The sequence below is a fragment of the Podarcis raffonei genome, chromosome 9 (assembly GCF_027172205.1).
Source record: "Podarcis raffonei isolate rPodRaf1 chromosome 9, rPodRaf1.pri, whole genome shotgun sequence".
Taxonomy (NCBI): Eukaryota; Metazoa; Chordata; class Lepidosauria; order Squamata; family Lacertidae; genus Podarcis; species Podarcis raffonei.
Window position 1 is genome coordinate 37,073,796 of NC_070610.1, and position 14,704 is coordinate 37,088,499.

The 14,704-nt window shown below is 41.0% G+C and overlaps 1 protein-coding gene across 1 annotated transcript; it reads right to left on the minus strand.

The window, feature by feature from the left end:
• Window positions 1-1,477: 1,477 nt before the first annotated feature.
• MSMO1 (methylsterol monooxygenase 1) lies at window positions 1,478-13,749 on the minus strand. The gene is made up of 6 exons (XM_053402920.1): window positions 13,623-13,749; window positions 8,861-9,159; window positions 6,418-6,566; window positions 5,021-5,147; window positions 3,649-3,803; window positions 1,478-2,446 (listed from the first exon to the last, which is right to left on the minus strand). Exons 2-6 carry the CDS (start codon window positions 9,116-9,118, stop codon window positions 2,239-2,241), a joined length of 897 nt encoding a protein of 298 aa, XP_053258895.1. The 5' UTR covers window positions 9,119-9,159; window positions 13,623-13,749; the 3' UTR covers window positions 1,478-2,238.
• Between the last annotated feature and the right edge of the window lie 955 nt (window positions 13,750-14,704).

A 14,704-nucleotide genomic window follows, 5' to 3' on the forward strand; every position in this document is an offset into this window, starting at 1 on the left:
CCATGGGGTCACGAAGAGTCGGACACGACTAAACGACTAAACAACAACAACAACAATGGCTGGGAAGCTTCTTGGATCATTGTCTCTGCTTGCACTTAACCTTGCAACTCACCCTCAGGGCATTTAATCTTTGCCTTGCCTATGTACCACTTATATTTGTGCATTGGGCAGAAAGATAAGCAAGAACATTTGTGCCGTAAAAAGTTACAGGATTTCAGCAGGAAGTTATGGGCTATGCACTGATTGGAAATGAAACAGTGTGACTGCCCCCAAAACGTTTGCAGGCACAAACATGACTGAAAACAGATTTGTGTGTGAGTGGCCAGAGAGCATTACGAGCACAAATCATCAAACAATTTGTTTTGAAGGGAAGTAGTTCTCTCTACAATAGAAGAATTAGGCACTTTGTGTGAATGTGAAAGATGTCACTAAGCTGCTTGTTCGATTGAACAATACTGCAGAGGGGAAAATACTGAAAATCTGAGGGCGGGGGGAACTAGAACACACATAATGCCGCCAAGAAGTATTATGCACCATCTTCTGGTCAGAGTGAAGTATAACAGACCAAGGAAATCCCCAAACCAAGCAGAGAGAAGAAAAAACACAGAACATACAAATGTGAATTTGTTCTTTGTTCAAATACACATCTAGTATTGAGACTTGTTTGAAAACTGAGACAAATAAGACAGGGTAGATACAGTAAACATATTAGGTTTAGTAAACACAAATGTTCACGAGAAAGACTTCATAGGTTTAAAAGAATCTGGGCAATAAACTAAGTGTTAGGAGTCACTTCCAAACCTGGAGGTTGTACGGTAAGGCAAATTGATTTTGATTACAAATAATGAATATAATGGACAACAATAACTGGAAACAAATCTATTACTTTTATTAATACAAAAAAGTAGAAGAGCAGCGGAGAATATAGGATTGTTTCTGAAATACTGTCATGCAAACTTTTTCTCCCCCGAAGAATAAAATTCTAGAAACAGCAGAGTGGAAAGCAAAGATGTTTGAATAAATGCCTGTGTAGTTTTTTACCTCTCTCCTGCATACAAACCTGAGATATGGTCAAACAAGAGCTGCATTCGCTCATTGACCACCTTCAAGCAATAACATGCTCATGGGTGGGTGGAGAAACGGGTGTCTTACTCTGTACAGCAGGATACCACCCTCACCAAAGTCAGAAGCTTATGCCCTCCCACTCCAGCCTCCATTCAGACAAGCAAACAACATTATGACAGTTCAAGAACACAATCCAGGCAGGCAAAAGCCCTTCAAGAGGGTACAGAGCAGGGTCTGTGAAGGGTATTGGCCAGGGGAGTGGAGAGGGCCCAGAGGGCCAAATGAAGAGGTCTGCAGAGGCACATTTGATCCCCAGGCCTAAGGTTTCTCATCCCTGATGTATATTCTCAGACACTAGTTATGGTCAACACCCTCGTTTTCTGAATGTTATAAAGGAACAGGAAAACATAGCTCAAATTCCAATATATATATCTATTTATTTGTTGCATGGTAAACATGAAAATGTCAGACTACCTTTACAAATTTTTTTTTGCCAACGACAAGTGCAAAATATAGCAATCATTCAGTAGTTTGCAAATATTTATTTATGAACATTAACTACATTGACACAGTTAATTTAGTAAAAGAGAATAGAAAGGCTCATCCCAGCAGATTAAGAAGAAGGGGAGAAAAAAAGCTTCCTCTCTCAAATCTAAAAATTTTCTAACACCAGACTAAGAAAGGTTTTTTAAAGGAAACAACTATTAACATGTGTCTTCCGGTATTTTTGTTCCCAAGGAAGTTCTACTCAGCAGCTCATTAAACCAGTTTTTATGGGTATGCTTCAGAAGAAACTTAACTTCATATATCCAAATACTTTACAAACAGTTCTATCCAACTCTAATGGAAACTTTATTCTTTTACAAACTTTGAATTCTAAATGGATACATTGTTCTTTACAAACATTCAAATTTGTGGCCTTCATCTTTAACCTTTACTTAAATATATATGCTTCACTTACATATAAAATAGAAAATGCATTCATTTTAGGAAGATAGGGCCGTTTCCTCTAGCACACAGCTAGGGCCCAGCAGGCTTGTTCTTGGGCTCCAGTTTAAAGCATCATATAGCTTTGAATTTGCAGCGGGTGTTAAATCTTCCAGGCTTAACCAAAAGTTCATGGTAGTTATGTGCATTTGTCAAGTGCTCCTCCTTATATTTCTGCTGGGAAATTTATTTGGTCTTCTTTTCCACCATGCACTCTTGTTTCTCCAATTTCTCTCTGTAAGAATTGTACTGCGAGTCGGTACCAAACAGTTTATCCCACCACGTGAAGGTTGAAGCATAGTTGCCAATGAAGTTCATATGGTGGAAGTCATGGAATCGAGCCCCAGCATAGAAAGGCACCAAATGCAATGGATTCAGAGGAATGTCGTAGCCGCTAAGGAGAGAGAGGAGAATTTACAATACAGATACGGAAGACATTGCTCGCATTTCCATTCAAGTGAAGCATTGTTAAAATCAGAAGCAAGTCCCACTGAGTTTAATGGTGCTTACTCTCTTGTAAGTGGGTATAGGACTACAACCATAGACATTTACCAGTTTCCATGTTAACCTGGTTGTAAAACCCCTGAAGTTCCTGGACTATTCAACTGGACAACATACTTCTGAAGCTGTAGAAGTAACATCCGTCATGTGGTATTTAAAGTGTGTTTCTTACTTCTGTACTGATGATACATGCTTTATATATAGTCCCTGCTAGGAGGTCATGTAAATATCTCAGTACAAAGTGTCTACAAAACTATGCCAAACATAGGAATGAAATAGTTGAAAAATGTGGGCTCTCTCTCTCACACACACACACAGTCTGGATTCATAGCTAGATTTTGCTGGGAAAGTATTGCTCTCCAAATGTTGTTCCCATCAACTAAAAATTATGGTTAAATGTTCTCTCTAACCCTAATTTGTTTCACTTGTTCAGACATCACAAGGAATTCTAGTTAGCTTAACATTAAAAAGCTTTCTATCTGTAATTAATTAATTAATTAATTAATTAATTAATTAATTGCCTGCCCATCTGGCTGGGTTGCCCCAGCCACTCTGTATCTATCTTTGACATGTGAAAATAGAGGGGAAGAGGGAGCATGTGAGCCTAAGGCTCATTTAGGTAGCATAGTTTCCAGTTGTATCTTATCATTTCTAGTTACATCTTAATCATACTTAATAGAGCAGCTTTTATGTGGAACTTAAGGTGACCCTACTTGCTCAAAGAGTATCAAATTAGTTTGTAAGCTTGACATCTAAAGAATCATGTGCAGTAGAATCCTCTGAATGTTTATGCAAGCTCTACTAAAGTCATGGAAACTTACTCTAAGGTAGGAATGCACAGGATTTCAGTATTAAATACACGCACTTAGAATAAGGACATTTAGAGGAAATCCTGAATAGTTAATAGATTTTTTTTTTAAAAAAAGGCATTTGTCTAGATTTTACCTGGTGACTTTGGGTGGTATTCAACGAAGTGTGACTTAGAGTACACCTAGATGACTAATTTAGGTCTAATACCCCAAGTAACACTTTGTTGAATACAACCCTCTATATTTCTGATGAATATGACCAGACTGAACAGCGAAAGGAGATTACCTGTGGACATCAATGGTCTCCAGCAAGCGACAGATCACCCATGCCCACAGAAGAATCACGTGATTGCAAAACACCATTATTCCAATGAAAAACCCAGTTCCAAGGATAAGGGTTTCCAGAGGGTGTGCATATTCAGCTTGCATTCCAAACGGAGCCTATGAAAGGAGGAAGAGGGGAAAAAAGAATGCTCTTTTGTATGCCGAGACATAAATATACTTTACGGCTAATCTGAAATGTATACAGTGGGTTACGAACTTAATTCGTTCTGGAGGTCCGTTCTTAACCTGAAACCGTTCTTAACCTGAGGTACCACTTTAGCTAATGGGGCCTCCTGCCGCTGCTGCACGATTTCTGTTCTCATCCTGAGGTATAGTTTTTAACCCGAGGTACTACTTCCGGGTTAGCGGAGTCTGTAACCCGAAGCGTTTGTAACCCGAGATAGGACAGTACTTCCTGCATGGCCAGGTTGTTCTAGCAGAAATCTCCCCCTCTCGCACTCAGATCCTGGTTTTAATGTTACATACAGGTAACAGAGGAATGAGTGAACTGCATTTAGCTCCACTCCAACACTTTATGACTACAAATTCTGGACTGCCCCTGAAACACTATAATTTCAGCTGGTAGCATAGAACCATGATGACTTAAGACGACAGAGTAAGAACCCCCTGTAAAATATTCAGAATGGAAGCAAATCATAGCTTATATGAAAACTTTACAGTGATGCTTTCCTCACCTTCAGATCCCCCTGAAGAGGTTTTTCTGAGTCTTTAGCCTATGCTCCCTACTGAGTGTTATTTCAGTAATAGAAGCTAGCTATTCAAAAAAGCAATTGGAGGGTGGTTGTTAGGGAAACCACCCAATGTAGGTTGAAACCTTACAGGTGGGCTTTAGCTCAGTAGTACAGCACAGTGATGCAGAAGGACTAAAGTTCAGTCACTGGTCTCTCTGTTGGTCCTATTAAACAGAGACTGGAGAATTGCTGCTGGTCAGACTTCACTACAAATATACTAGGTCAGAGTGGGTTATGTTCCTAACCTACATAATCATTATCAGAATAACAGACAGAGATCATTTGTAGGGGAAACCAGCTGAAGGGATTTTTGTATTTTATAGCCAGTCATTGGTGGGTAAGAAGTTAGACAAACTCAGAGCACAGCATTTAAAATGGCGAACTATTTTGAGTGATCAGTTTCGAAGTCTGTCCAACTACAGCAATATTAAACTCTTAATGAAAACAGTTTGCTAAGCGTGCTGTTTTCTCTTCTCCCTTTTTACAAAAAGAATAGCTAATGTATGCCTAGTGCTTTTATATGCTCACAGCATTACAGCATTAACTAGGTAACGTTCACCAAGAATTTAAGGCAATACATACCACAAACTCATGATGCACTTTGTGGATGTACTTATAAATTCTCTTGTGATGCAGCAGCCTATGCAGAAAATAATGCCAGGCATCCTCAATCACAGCACATCCAAAACATTGAGAAAGTAGCACATACCTGGGGGGGGGGGGGCAGGGAAAGAGAAGCATTTGTTAAGACAAGTATAATAGATTAGGACACCCTGTCTCCCAACCCAATTTTTGCTTTTGCAGTTCTATATCTGACTATAAAACCAGTTTTTCTTGTTTTGGAGAAAAATGTTATCCAATAGCTTGCAAGGCAGCAGCAGTCTACAAAGAATTGGCAAAAGTATATCTTACCATACACATAACCTTTGTCCACAACAACTTTATTGTATAGGGAGGATAAGAGTGGCTTAAGAGACTACATCGTACACAAACACCGCTGTTGTGTATAATGCAATACACAAGGCTGTGTTGTGTGTCAAGCAACATTAATCTTAGAATAATTTAAATTGCTATAGCTGCGACCTACTTTGTATTGAGCATAAGATTGATAATTATTATTATTATTATTATGCTCAATATGAAACACAACACAGCCTTGTGTATTGCATCATATGCAACAGCGTATTGCTGACAACCAAAGTAGGTCACAACTATAGCAACTTTTAAAGACCTATAAGAAGGCACGCAAGTAGAAACCAAGCTACCATGTACAATAGATATGGGGATAAAAATATAGCCTAAGTTGTAACATATGGGAAGATTCATAGTTGCTGGTGAGATATTTTGCTGCTTTGTTCCCTAAGGAATTAGTGAGAAATGTTTCAAATACAATATAGATGGGGGAAAGGTGTATACTGTATTCTGTTTGCTAATGAATGAAAAAACGCAAGTTGGTATTGTCAACTCTGGTGACATTGCTGGAAGCAGATCAGTTGTAATTTGTTGTTGTTTTTCCAAAAAGTTTTATTAGTTTTCCAAATTTATAACAAACTTATCAACAAACATAAAAAGAAAAACATCAAAAAACAAGCAAACAAACAAACATATATCCTTACTGTAGAAATTCCTCTTTTGTTATCATTGTTAGGTGACTTCCTCAAATCCCCCTGGCTGAGTTTCTATATAAATCATTGTAGCAGTTTTCTAAAACTAATTTCACATAAAATTTACTTAATCCATTAACATCTTTCTTTCTTGCAAATCAGTTGTAATTTGTAATGATAAGAACGCTTTATAGGGAAAGTTCAGCTTGAAAATGACTGACTACTAGAAACTTATTATTATTTTTCTGTGCAGAACTTTTAGAAATCTTCCAGATGCTGAAGTGCAGTACTTGATCATAACAGGATTTGAGAAACACTGCATTTATTGAAGTACTTAAATGCACAGAGCTGTTTAAGTGAAATCCATCTACTTACCATCTTGGCATGCTTTCCCAGTCATAAGGAATATTAAAATATTCTGTGAAGTAATAGGTACCAAGTATCAGAGGAAACTGAATAAAAAAGTGATTGAACATAAGTGCCTTGAAACACTTCCATTGTCTTTCCCAGGTTTCTGGCTTATCCTGTAAACAAGAAATAAAAGTATTTTATAAATAGAAGTAGAATATTCCAATGATATTACTGAAGATGTGATACATGGGAATAAGTACTAAATTAATAGTACTTCATACTATAATAGAAGAATACCTAAATTAAAGGTAACAGAATATCAGCTTTGTCTTATCTGACACTGTTTCAACTGATATTGCCCCAAAATGCAGCAACACTGCTGCCTGCGATGATCAATGTTTCCATTAATATCAGATATACATTTCAATGTTGATTCCCTGTCAATTATCATCCTACTCCAGGTGTACTTGGGGTAAGGCGAGAGATAAATATTAAAGTAGTGTTAGAATGCTCAGATTTTTGTCTTTCAGCCCGGGAACAGTACTGCCATTTGGTCTGAATTTATTGTTAATGAATCAACATTACAAATGCTATTTTCAAGTCAAAAGGAAACAGTTATGGTATGCATAGATCACAGCATCTATGGCATCACAGCAGGGATGAGTAACCTGTGACCTTCCAAACATTGTTGAACTCCAAATTCTGTCAGCCTCAGCTGGCATAGCCCAGGTCAGGAATGAGCAGAGCTCATATATCTGGAGGGCCACAGGTTTCCCCACTCCTGAATTAGTTTGGAGCCTGTACATTGTTTCAAGAAGGCTGCAGGAAATCAGCACAGTAAAGTAATCATGGTTTTATAACAGACTTCTGGGCTCCGGATCTCATTAGGAAGCAGGATACTATGATCTATCTACCTTTTTAGTAGAAACTGGATTGAGAAGGCACCAGAATTCTATACGATACAAATTTCACTGACTTATTATTCAATACAGTGGTACCTCGGGTTACAGACGCTTCAGGTTACAGACTCTGCTAACCCAGAAATATTACCTCGGGTTAAGAACTTTGCTTCAGGATGAGAACAAAAATCGTGTGGCGATGGCACAGCGGCAGGCCCCATTAGCTAAAGTGATGCTTCAGGTTAAGAACAGTTTCAGGTTAAGAACGGACCTCCGGAACTAATTAAGTACTTAACCCGAGGTACCAGTGTATTGCAATACTCCAAGCTTTATGTTATTACATATATACAATTCAGGTATCAGGGTGTATGTCACTCAAGCGAATTTCACACATGGTTACTATTAAAAACAAGAGTGCCCAGGACTGATGCTATATACAGGGGCCATGTTCTAGCTTAGTGATGGATAGCCTGAAGCTTTGCAGACTGCTCCAACTCCCATCAGCCCCTGCCAGCATTGCCAATGGTCAGAGATGACAGGACAGTTTGGGGGACCACTGGTTCCCACCTGTGTTCTAGCCACTCTACAGCTTCTGTGGGGGAAACTAGCAACTGTACAATGTTATCTCCTTTCTTCATTTACTGGCTGAACAATGCAATCCTATGCATTGCTTAAGATAAAATCCTACACCAACTAACCTGTGAGTAAGCCACAGTGACAATCACATCTGAGCAACTGTCACTGTGGCTTACTCACAGGTAAGTCCGTGTAGCGTTCCAGCTTAAATACATTTTTAACATTACCTCTTGTCCTTTGGGGTAGTGTGCAGGATAACAGTAAACATCTAGCAAATAATACTGTTGGCAAACTTGTTCAGAAGTTCCACATTCTACAATAACGTATCAAAACATACACAAACACCCTATTTACTTGAAAGCCTGCAAGTTAGAGGCCAGACTGTCAAAGGCCCTTTGCCTCGTGCTTTTCAACAGTACCACCCAGAATTCAGATTGGAAGTCAGCAATACGTACTCATGGATAGCTAAACTAAATATTTATATGTGGAACACCCTTCCAGCAGATGTCAAAGCGATAAACAACTACCTGACATTCAGAAGACATCTTAAGGCAGCCCTGTTCAGGGAAGTTTTTAACGTGTGATATTTTACTGTATTTTTGGTTTTTATGGAAGCCGCCCAGAGTGGCTGGGGAGGCCCAGCCAGATGGGCGGGGTATAAATAATAAATTATTATTATTATTATTATTATTATTATTATTATTATTATTATTATTATTATAATATAAGAAATTAACCAAAATATGCATAATAATTATACAATCACATAAGTGTAAATTGTTCCATGTTTGTTATAAAAGCAGAGTAAAGCATAAGATCGGTTTTTTTCTATCCTCTGAAAGAGGCTGCTCACAAAAATGTCACCAGTCGCAAGCTGGCAGAATATGGGAAGTGAACTCATGATCTGGGGAGCTCCAAAGTTATGCGACTTGTTGCAGTCATGTATGACACCAGAGCTGGAATTTTTCATACTAGACAACACTCCATCTTACCTGTTGTATTTTATACTTTTGCATGTAAGGTATAAACTGAAAGATAAATCCAGGCAAACATATTAAAAAGTAGGAAAGTTCATGCATGAGAAGTGATCCCCAGGTTGCAATCTGGTATTTGGTGTAGTTATTCAGCATATATGTCCAAGCATTTTTAAATGGCTGTTGTAGCGGATTCTCAGGCAAGAAAGAGTCTATATATTCTACAGCCAGGTAGGCAGAATTCAGTATGCCAACACTGTCGTTAGTTGCCATCATTCAGTTCTGGAACATCACACCTGTAGCTTCTCTGCAGGATTCTAGGAACAGTAAATAGACATCATGGTAAAGACACCATAACCAAAATGACATCGGCCAGCAACACAGTGTGCAGCTGTTGACTTGCATAAAAATAGTAGGGGACAAGATCTATCCATTTCCATACTAGACAACAGAGTTAAACAGATGTCGCTGCTTGCCCTTTGTCCTTGTCCGGTAGGAGAAGAGATTAATTCATACCTGCTTGCGCTGTATACATTGACAGAATCTCCTCTACCGCCTGACAAGAAGGAAATGTGCTGCTGCTTAATTAGGATGCCTCGGCCATAAATTGATTGATCATGCTAGTTATCTGTTACATAATAAAAAATAAATTGAAAGCCCTGCATGAAACTACCAGGATTTACCTCGAGAGAGCATCCAAGGATTAACTACAAAAACGATTACAGTGGTACCTCATGTTATGTACCGTCCCCCTTACGAATGCTGCGGGTTACGCGCTCCACTAACCCGGAAGTAGATCCCCCTTGTGCGACCCTTGCCCCAGGACGCAAGCGGAAGTCGCACTCAGGCGACGTGGCAGCAGCAGGAGGTGCCATTAGGGAAAGTATGCCTCATGCTATGAGCGGTTTCAGGTTACAAATGGACCTCTGGAACGGATTACCGGTAAGTATGCAACACAAGGTACCACTGTATCATCTTTCCCTTCCTGATATGAACAAAGGACAGGTGCCAATGTTTACGTACCAATTTCAGTCCAAACCAATTCTTACCTATATGGCATTGCTAATGCATCAGATTGAACAAAGTTTTTATAAGCATTCAATATTGGAGGTATAAGATCAAATTACATGCTTCCGGGTCATGTGGCCAGCATGACTAAGCCGCTTCTGGCGAACCAGAGAAGCGCACCGAAATGCCGTTTACCTTCCTGCTGGAGCGGTACCTATTTATCTACTTGCACTTTGACATGCTTTCGAACTGTTATGTTGGCAGGAGCAGGGACTGAGCAACGGGAGCTCATCCCGTCATGGGGATTCGAACCACCGAGCTTCTGATTGGCAAGTCCTAGGCTCTGTCCTAGGCAAGTCCACAGCACCACCCGAATCCCTCAAGGATTCACATACATGCTTTCAAATGTATATGTGTCAGTTTGCTTAACCTGATGCAATAAAGTAACTCTTAATAAAGAGGAATTAAATGCTGTGCTCTTCTAATTATTCAGTCAGAGCAAGAATTTAGGCTTGCCGGATAGAACAATCCTGACCCTCCAGAGTGGCCAATGGTCAAAGATGACAGGAGTTGTAGTCCAGCAACATTTAGAGAGCCAGAGGCCAGCCATCCCCAATATGTGTGAAAATCAACTAACATTCAGAGTGCCACAACAAGAGAATCCCAATCCCACCTTGGCAATCAAACCGAGTGATTGCAGGCTAAGGTACCTGACCAGGGGGGTGAAATCCTTATAATGGCTACTCTGCCTTTCTGTACCTCAAGCCTTACTTTGTGCTGCACTTGATATTCAGGTGAATCTATTTGGAGGAAGTTTATGCCCCCCTCTTTGTCCAGCCAGGTACCAGACCAGACTGGCAAGTTACTAAAATCTGAAATGATTGAGGTCTATTATTTATTTATTGCACACTTTTTTTAACATAAAAAGTAAACTCAAAGTGAATTGGAATGTATCAAATAACTTACCCAATCTATCTGCTATAATTATGCACATTTCAACCTCCTAACAGTATCAGTAATAAATTCTTCTACCCATATTACAAGTTAAAGGGAGCAGGTGGTGCTGTGGTCTAAACCACTGAGCCTCTTGGGCTTGCCGATTGGAAGGTCGGCAGTTTGAATCCCTGCAATGGGGTGAGCTCCCATTGCTCTGCCCCTGCAATGGGGTGAGCTCCCATTGCTCTGTCCCAGCTTCTGCCAACATAGCAGTTCAAAAGCATGCCAGTGCAAGTAGATAAATAGGTACTGCTGTGGCAAGAAGGTAAACAGCATTTCTGTGAGCTATGGTTTCTGTCACGGTGTTCCATTGCACCAGAAGCAGTTTATTTTTATTTTTTTAATATTTTTTATTAAGGATTTTCTTGTTTTACAGAAGTGTAGTGCCTCGTATTTTTTCTTCTTCTTCCATGTAACATTTTTACAAATCCGTTTCATTTGTTGAGGCATTAGGGGGAGAAGAAAAAAGAAAGAAAAAAGAAAGGGGGGTGGAGAGAGGGAAGATGGATGGGGGTGGGGTCGGGTGGCGGTGTTTCTATTATGTTTAATCTATGTAGAGTTTGGTGTCAGCGTTGCTTGTGTTGTTTTGTTCACTTGTGCACCAGAAGCAGTTTAGTTATGCTGGCCATATGACCCAGAAAAGCTGTCTGTGGATAAACACCATTTCCCTCGGCCTGAAGCAAGATGAGTGCCACAACCCCATAGTCACCTTTGACTGGACTTAACTGTCCAGGGGCCCTTTACCTTTTTGTTATTACAAGTTAAAAGAGATAAGACACCTCTGCCTGCAAGTTTGCTTTCCAACAGCGCAACTCAATAGGGAAAAGTAATGGGGAGGCATGAAAAGCAAGCACTGGAGCAGCTATTCCTTTACTGGCAGACTGAGGGGGCCAGGCTGGTCTTCCTCTTAGTCTTCCTAGTTGCCATGTGTACCCCTGCTAGTGACAGAGGCCAGAGCATGCCACCCACTGGTTCCTGTACAACGCAAGACTATGACTGAAACTAGATACATCCTAGCTCTGTGAAGCAAGACTTAAGCATGCGAAATGATGAAACCTTATAGCACAATCTCAAGGATGTTTACTCCGCAGCACATTTATCTAATTAAACTGGGCTAATGTTGTAGGACACAGTGGCCCAAGCATCAGACTAGGCCAACTCCCTGCTTAGCCACAAAGTACATTTGATGTTCTTGGTCTAGTCCTTGTATTTTACTTATTATACTTATTATACCATAAATTTTATACACCGCTAAATTGTAGGGGGGGGACCACTAAAGTGGTTTCCCACTATCCATCCTAACCCACCTATCCCAAAGTTTGGTTAGGAACAAGTTGCAGGAGGAGAATGCCTACAGCTCCTTGGAGAACAGCCGGTAAATAATAATGATGTTACATTCTTAAAACATGCTACCTCATCTGTCTTAAAAAAGTTACATAAAAACTAGACAGTCCATCTGTCAGGCCTGGCCAAGCTCATCAACCACAACAAACAAACAAATAATATAAACTTTAGAATATCAAGCCATGGTTTGCTTTCTTGTTCTACCAGGTAAGCAGTGTAATAGGAATTTTATGGTCTTAGATATATGGTAATGTTCATAAGTGTACCAACCAAGCACATACATAGATAAGTACAGGAAGGCCAACCTGGAACCATTTTGATTCCTAAACTGACCAAATCCTTTCTCTGCAAGGTCAAACTGGAAAAGCCTCCCCATTGTCTCTTTCCTCACAAATCCTGTCTTAAGGATATGTCTGTTTGAATAGGGTGTGAGCCTGTGACCTGGCCAGGAACTACCGTATTTTTCGCACCATAGGACGCAGTTTTTCTGTCTTAAAAACTAAGGGGAAAAGTCTGTGCGTCCTATGGAGCGAATGCAGGGGGGGAGGCAAGCAGGAAAAGCCCCCAAGAGCCACACACAAGCGGGTGCATCCAATAGAGCGAAAAATACGGTAAGTATTTATCATTACAAAAGACTGGCCTGGCTACCCAGGAAATCCAATCAAGTAACCTGCTAGACAGGAGATAAACAACAACAGGAGAAAAACAATATTAAAATTTCTGTGATGTAGGTGGGATGTAACTGAGGGGTGGTCTTAGGTTACACCCCTTCTGTGATGTATGTAGATGTTTCTGGGGGTGGTCTTGATCTACAGGATGGGAATTTCAAAAGTCTTTATAAGGCCTTGCATGCCATTTTTCTGGGTCCTCCTCCTTTCCTGCGTGTGAGGGGAGCACCCTGTTGCAACAGATCAATAAAGATCAGGCTTACTAGCTGCTTTGCTTCTCAATATTCTCTGGTTGGCCTCTGTTATTTTCTCCTACCAATAGGGAACCTATGTAAGGACTCTATATGGGCTCTTGGATACCCCATAAGGGAAAAGGGCAAGTTTTTATTTACAACAGCAGCACTAGGCGAATCAAAACAGCGAAAATCGAAAACAGGCACCAGGAGGAAGAAATGCCTTCTCCTATAACTCACCTGGGCCAAATAACAACAACTATAAAAAATAAAAATGCATCTCCCGAACCCTTAACTGCAGCTTTTCTCTCTGAGAGAGAAGTCGGTGAGAGGGGAGAGAAATAAAACGGAAAGTCACAAATTAACAGGCCTGAGCGGCCAAGAAGTGAATATTTTGGTGCCCATAAACAAAATGTAAAGGGGTTGCGTTTGTCGCCTTTTTCGGGTGGGGGTCTCCAAATGCAACCAATGAAAGGAGCACCCCCCAAAACAACCCGCCCCCCAAGGCGCCTCCGCCTTCCATCCTCTTACCTGCGCCGAGGGATGCAGCAGCTCTGCCCACCGACGCTCCGCGACAAGGGCCAGGCTCCCTCCGCGCCGGGTCCTCAAATACGCCTCCTTCATTGGCCGCGGAAGGAAAGGCAGCCCCGCTGCCGCGATTGGTGCCGCACGAGAGGTGGCGACCGTCAGGCGTGCGCCGAGCAGGTCTCGGCGGGCTCCCATTGGGTGGAAGGATGGAGTGAGCTCGTCAGATCTCGTGGGCCGGCCAATGGGACGAGGCGCCAGTTCACTGACGAAGAGAAGGGAGAGGAGCGAGATGGGTGGATGGCGGGGACGCGGGGCGGAAGGTAGGCATGCAAACCGCACGGCGGCTGCACGCTCACCTGCTTCTCCTAATATCGAAGGATCGCAGCCTCTGCTCACGGGGTTTACTTCCAAGGAAAGCTGGGCATAAAACGGCAGCTTTCTGATGCAGCTTAGCTCCCCTGCCTCGCGCTACAAAATAAACCTAGAAATAATGTTTGGTATTGTTTTCGATTCATACAACTCCCCCTTCCTTTTGCTGAAGAAAAATTCAGATTATTTTTTTAATGCTACATGCGGAATCGCTTTCACGTTTCCCTTTTTTTTTTTTGACTGCCCATTTCATTGCTGTAACGCAGCCTGGGACCTTATGGTAGGGAGCAATTATAAATGATAAATACATGAGAAAATCCCTAAGCCCATAGGTGGTTTGGTTCCTCTTGGCAGTGCCAGATTTATGTACAAGCTAAACAAGCTACAGCTTAAGGCCTCACTCTCTTGGGGGCCACCAAAAAATTAAAGGAAAAAACACCTGGATGTACATTTCCAAAATATAATATAAAAAACAAATAAAATTAAACCTACATACAGCAAGAGTGTTTTGTGTTGTGTAGGCTCCTATGATGTAAGTAATGGGCTCCGCCTGCTAGCCTGCTCCCTAAAGTATCACATATAAAGGGCCCTATTACCTTATGTAGCTTAGGGCCTCATCAAACCTAAATCTGGCCTTGCCTCTTGGGGCTTGGTCCTAAGTACTGGCAAGTGCTTCAGATTGCAGCTGTTCTTGTTCAACAGCAAACACAAGTTTG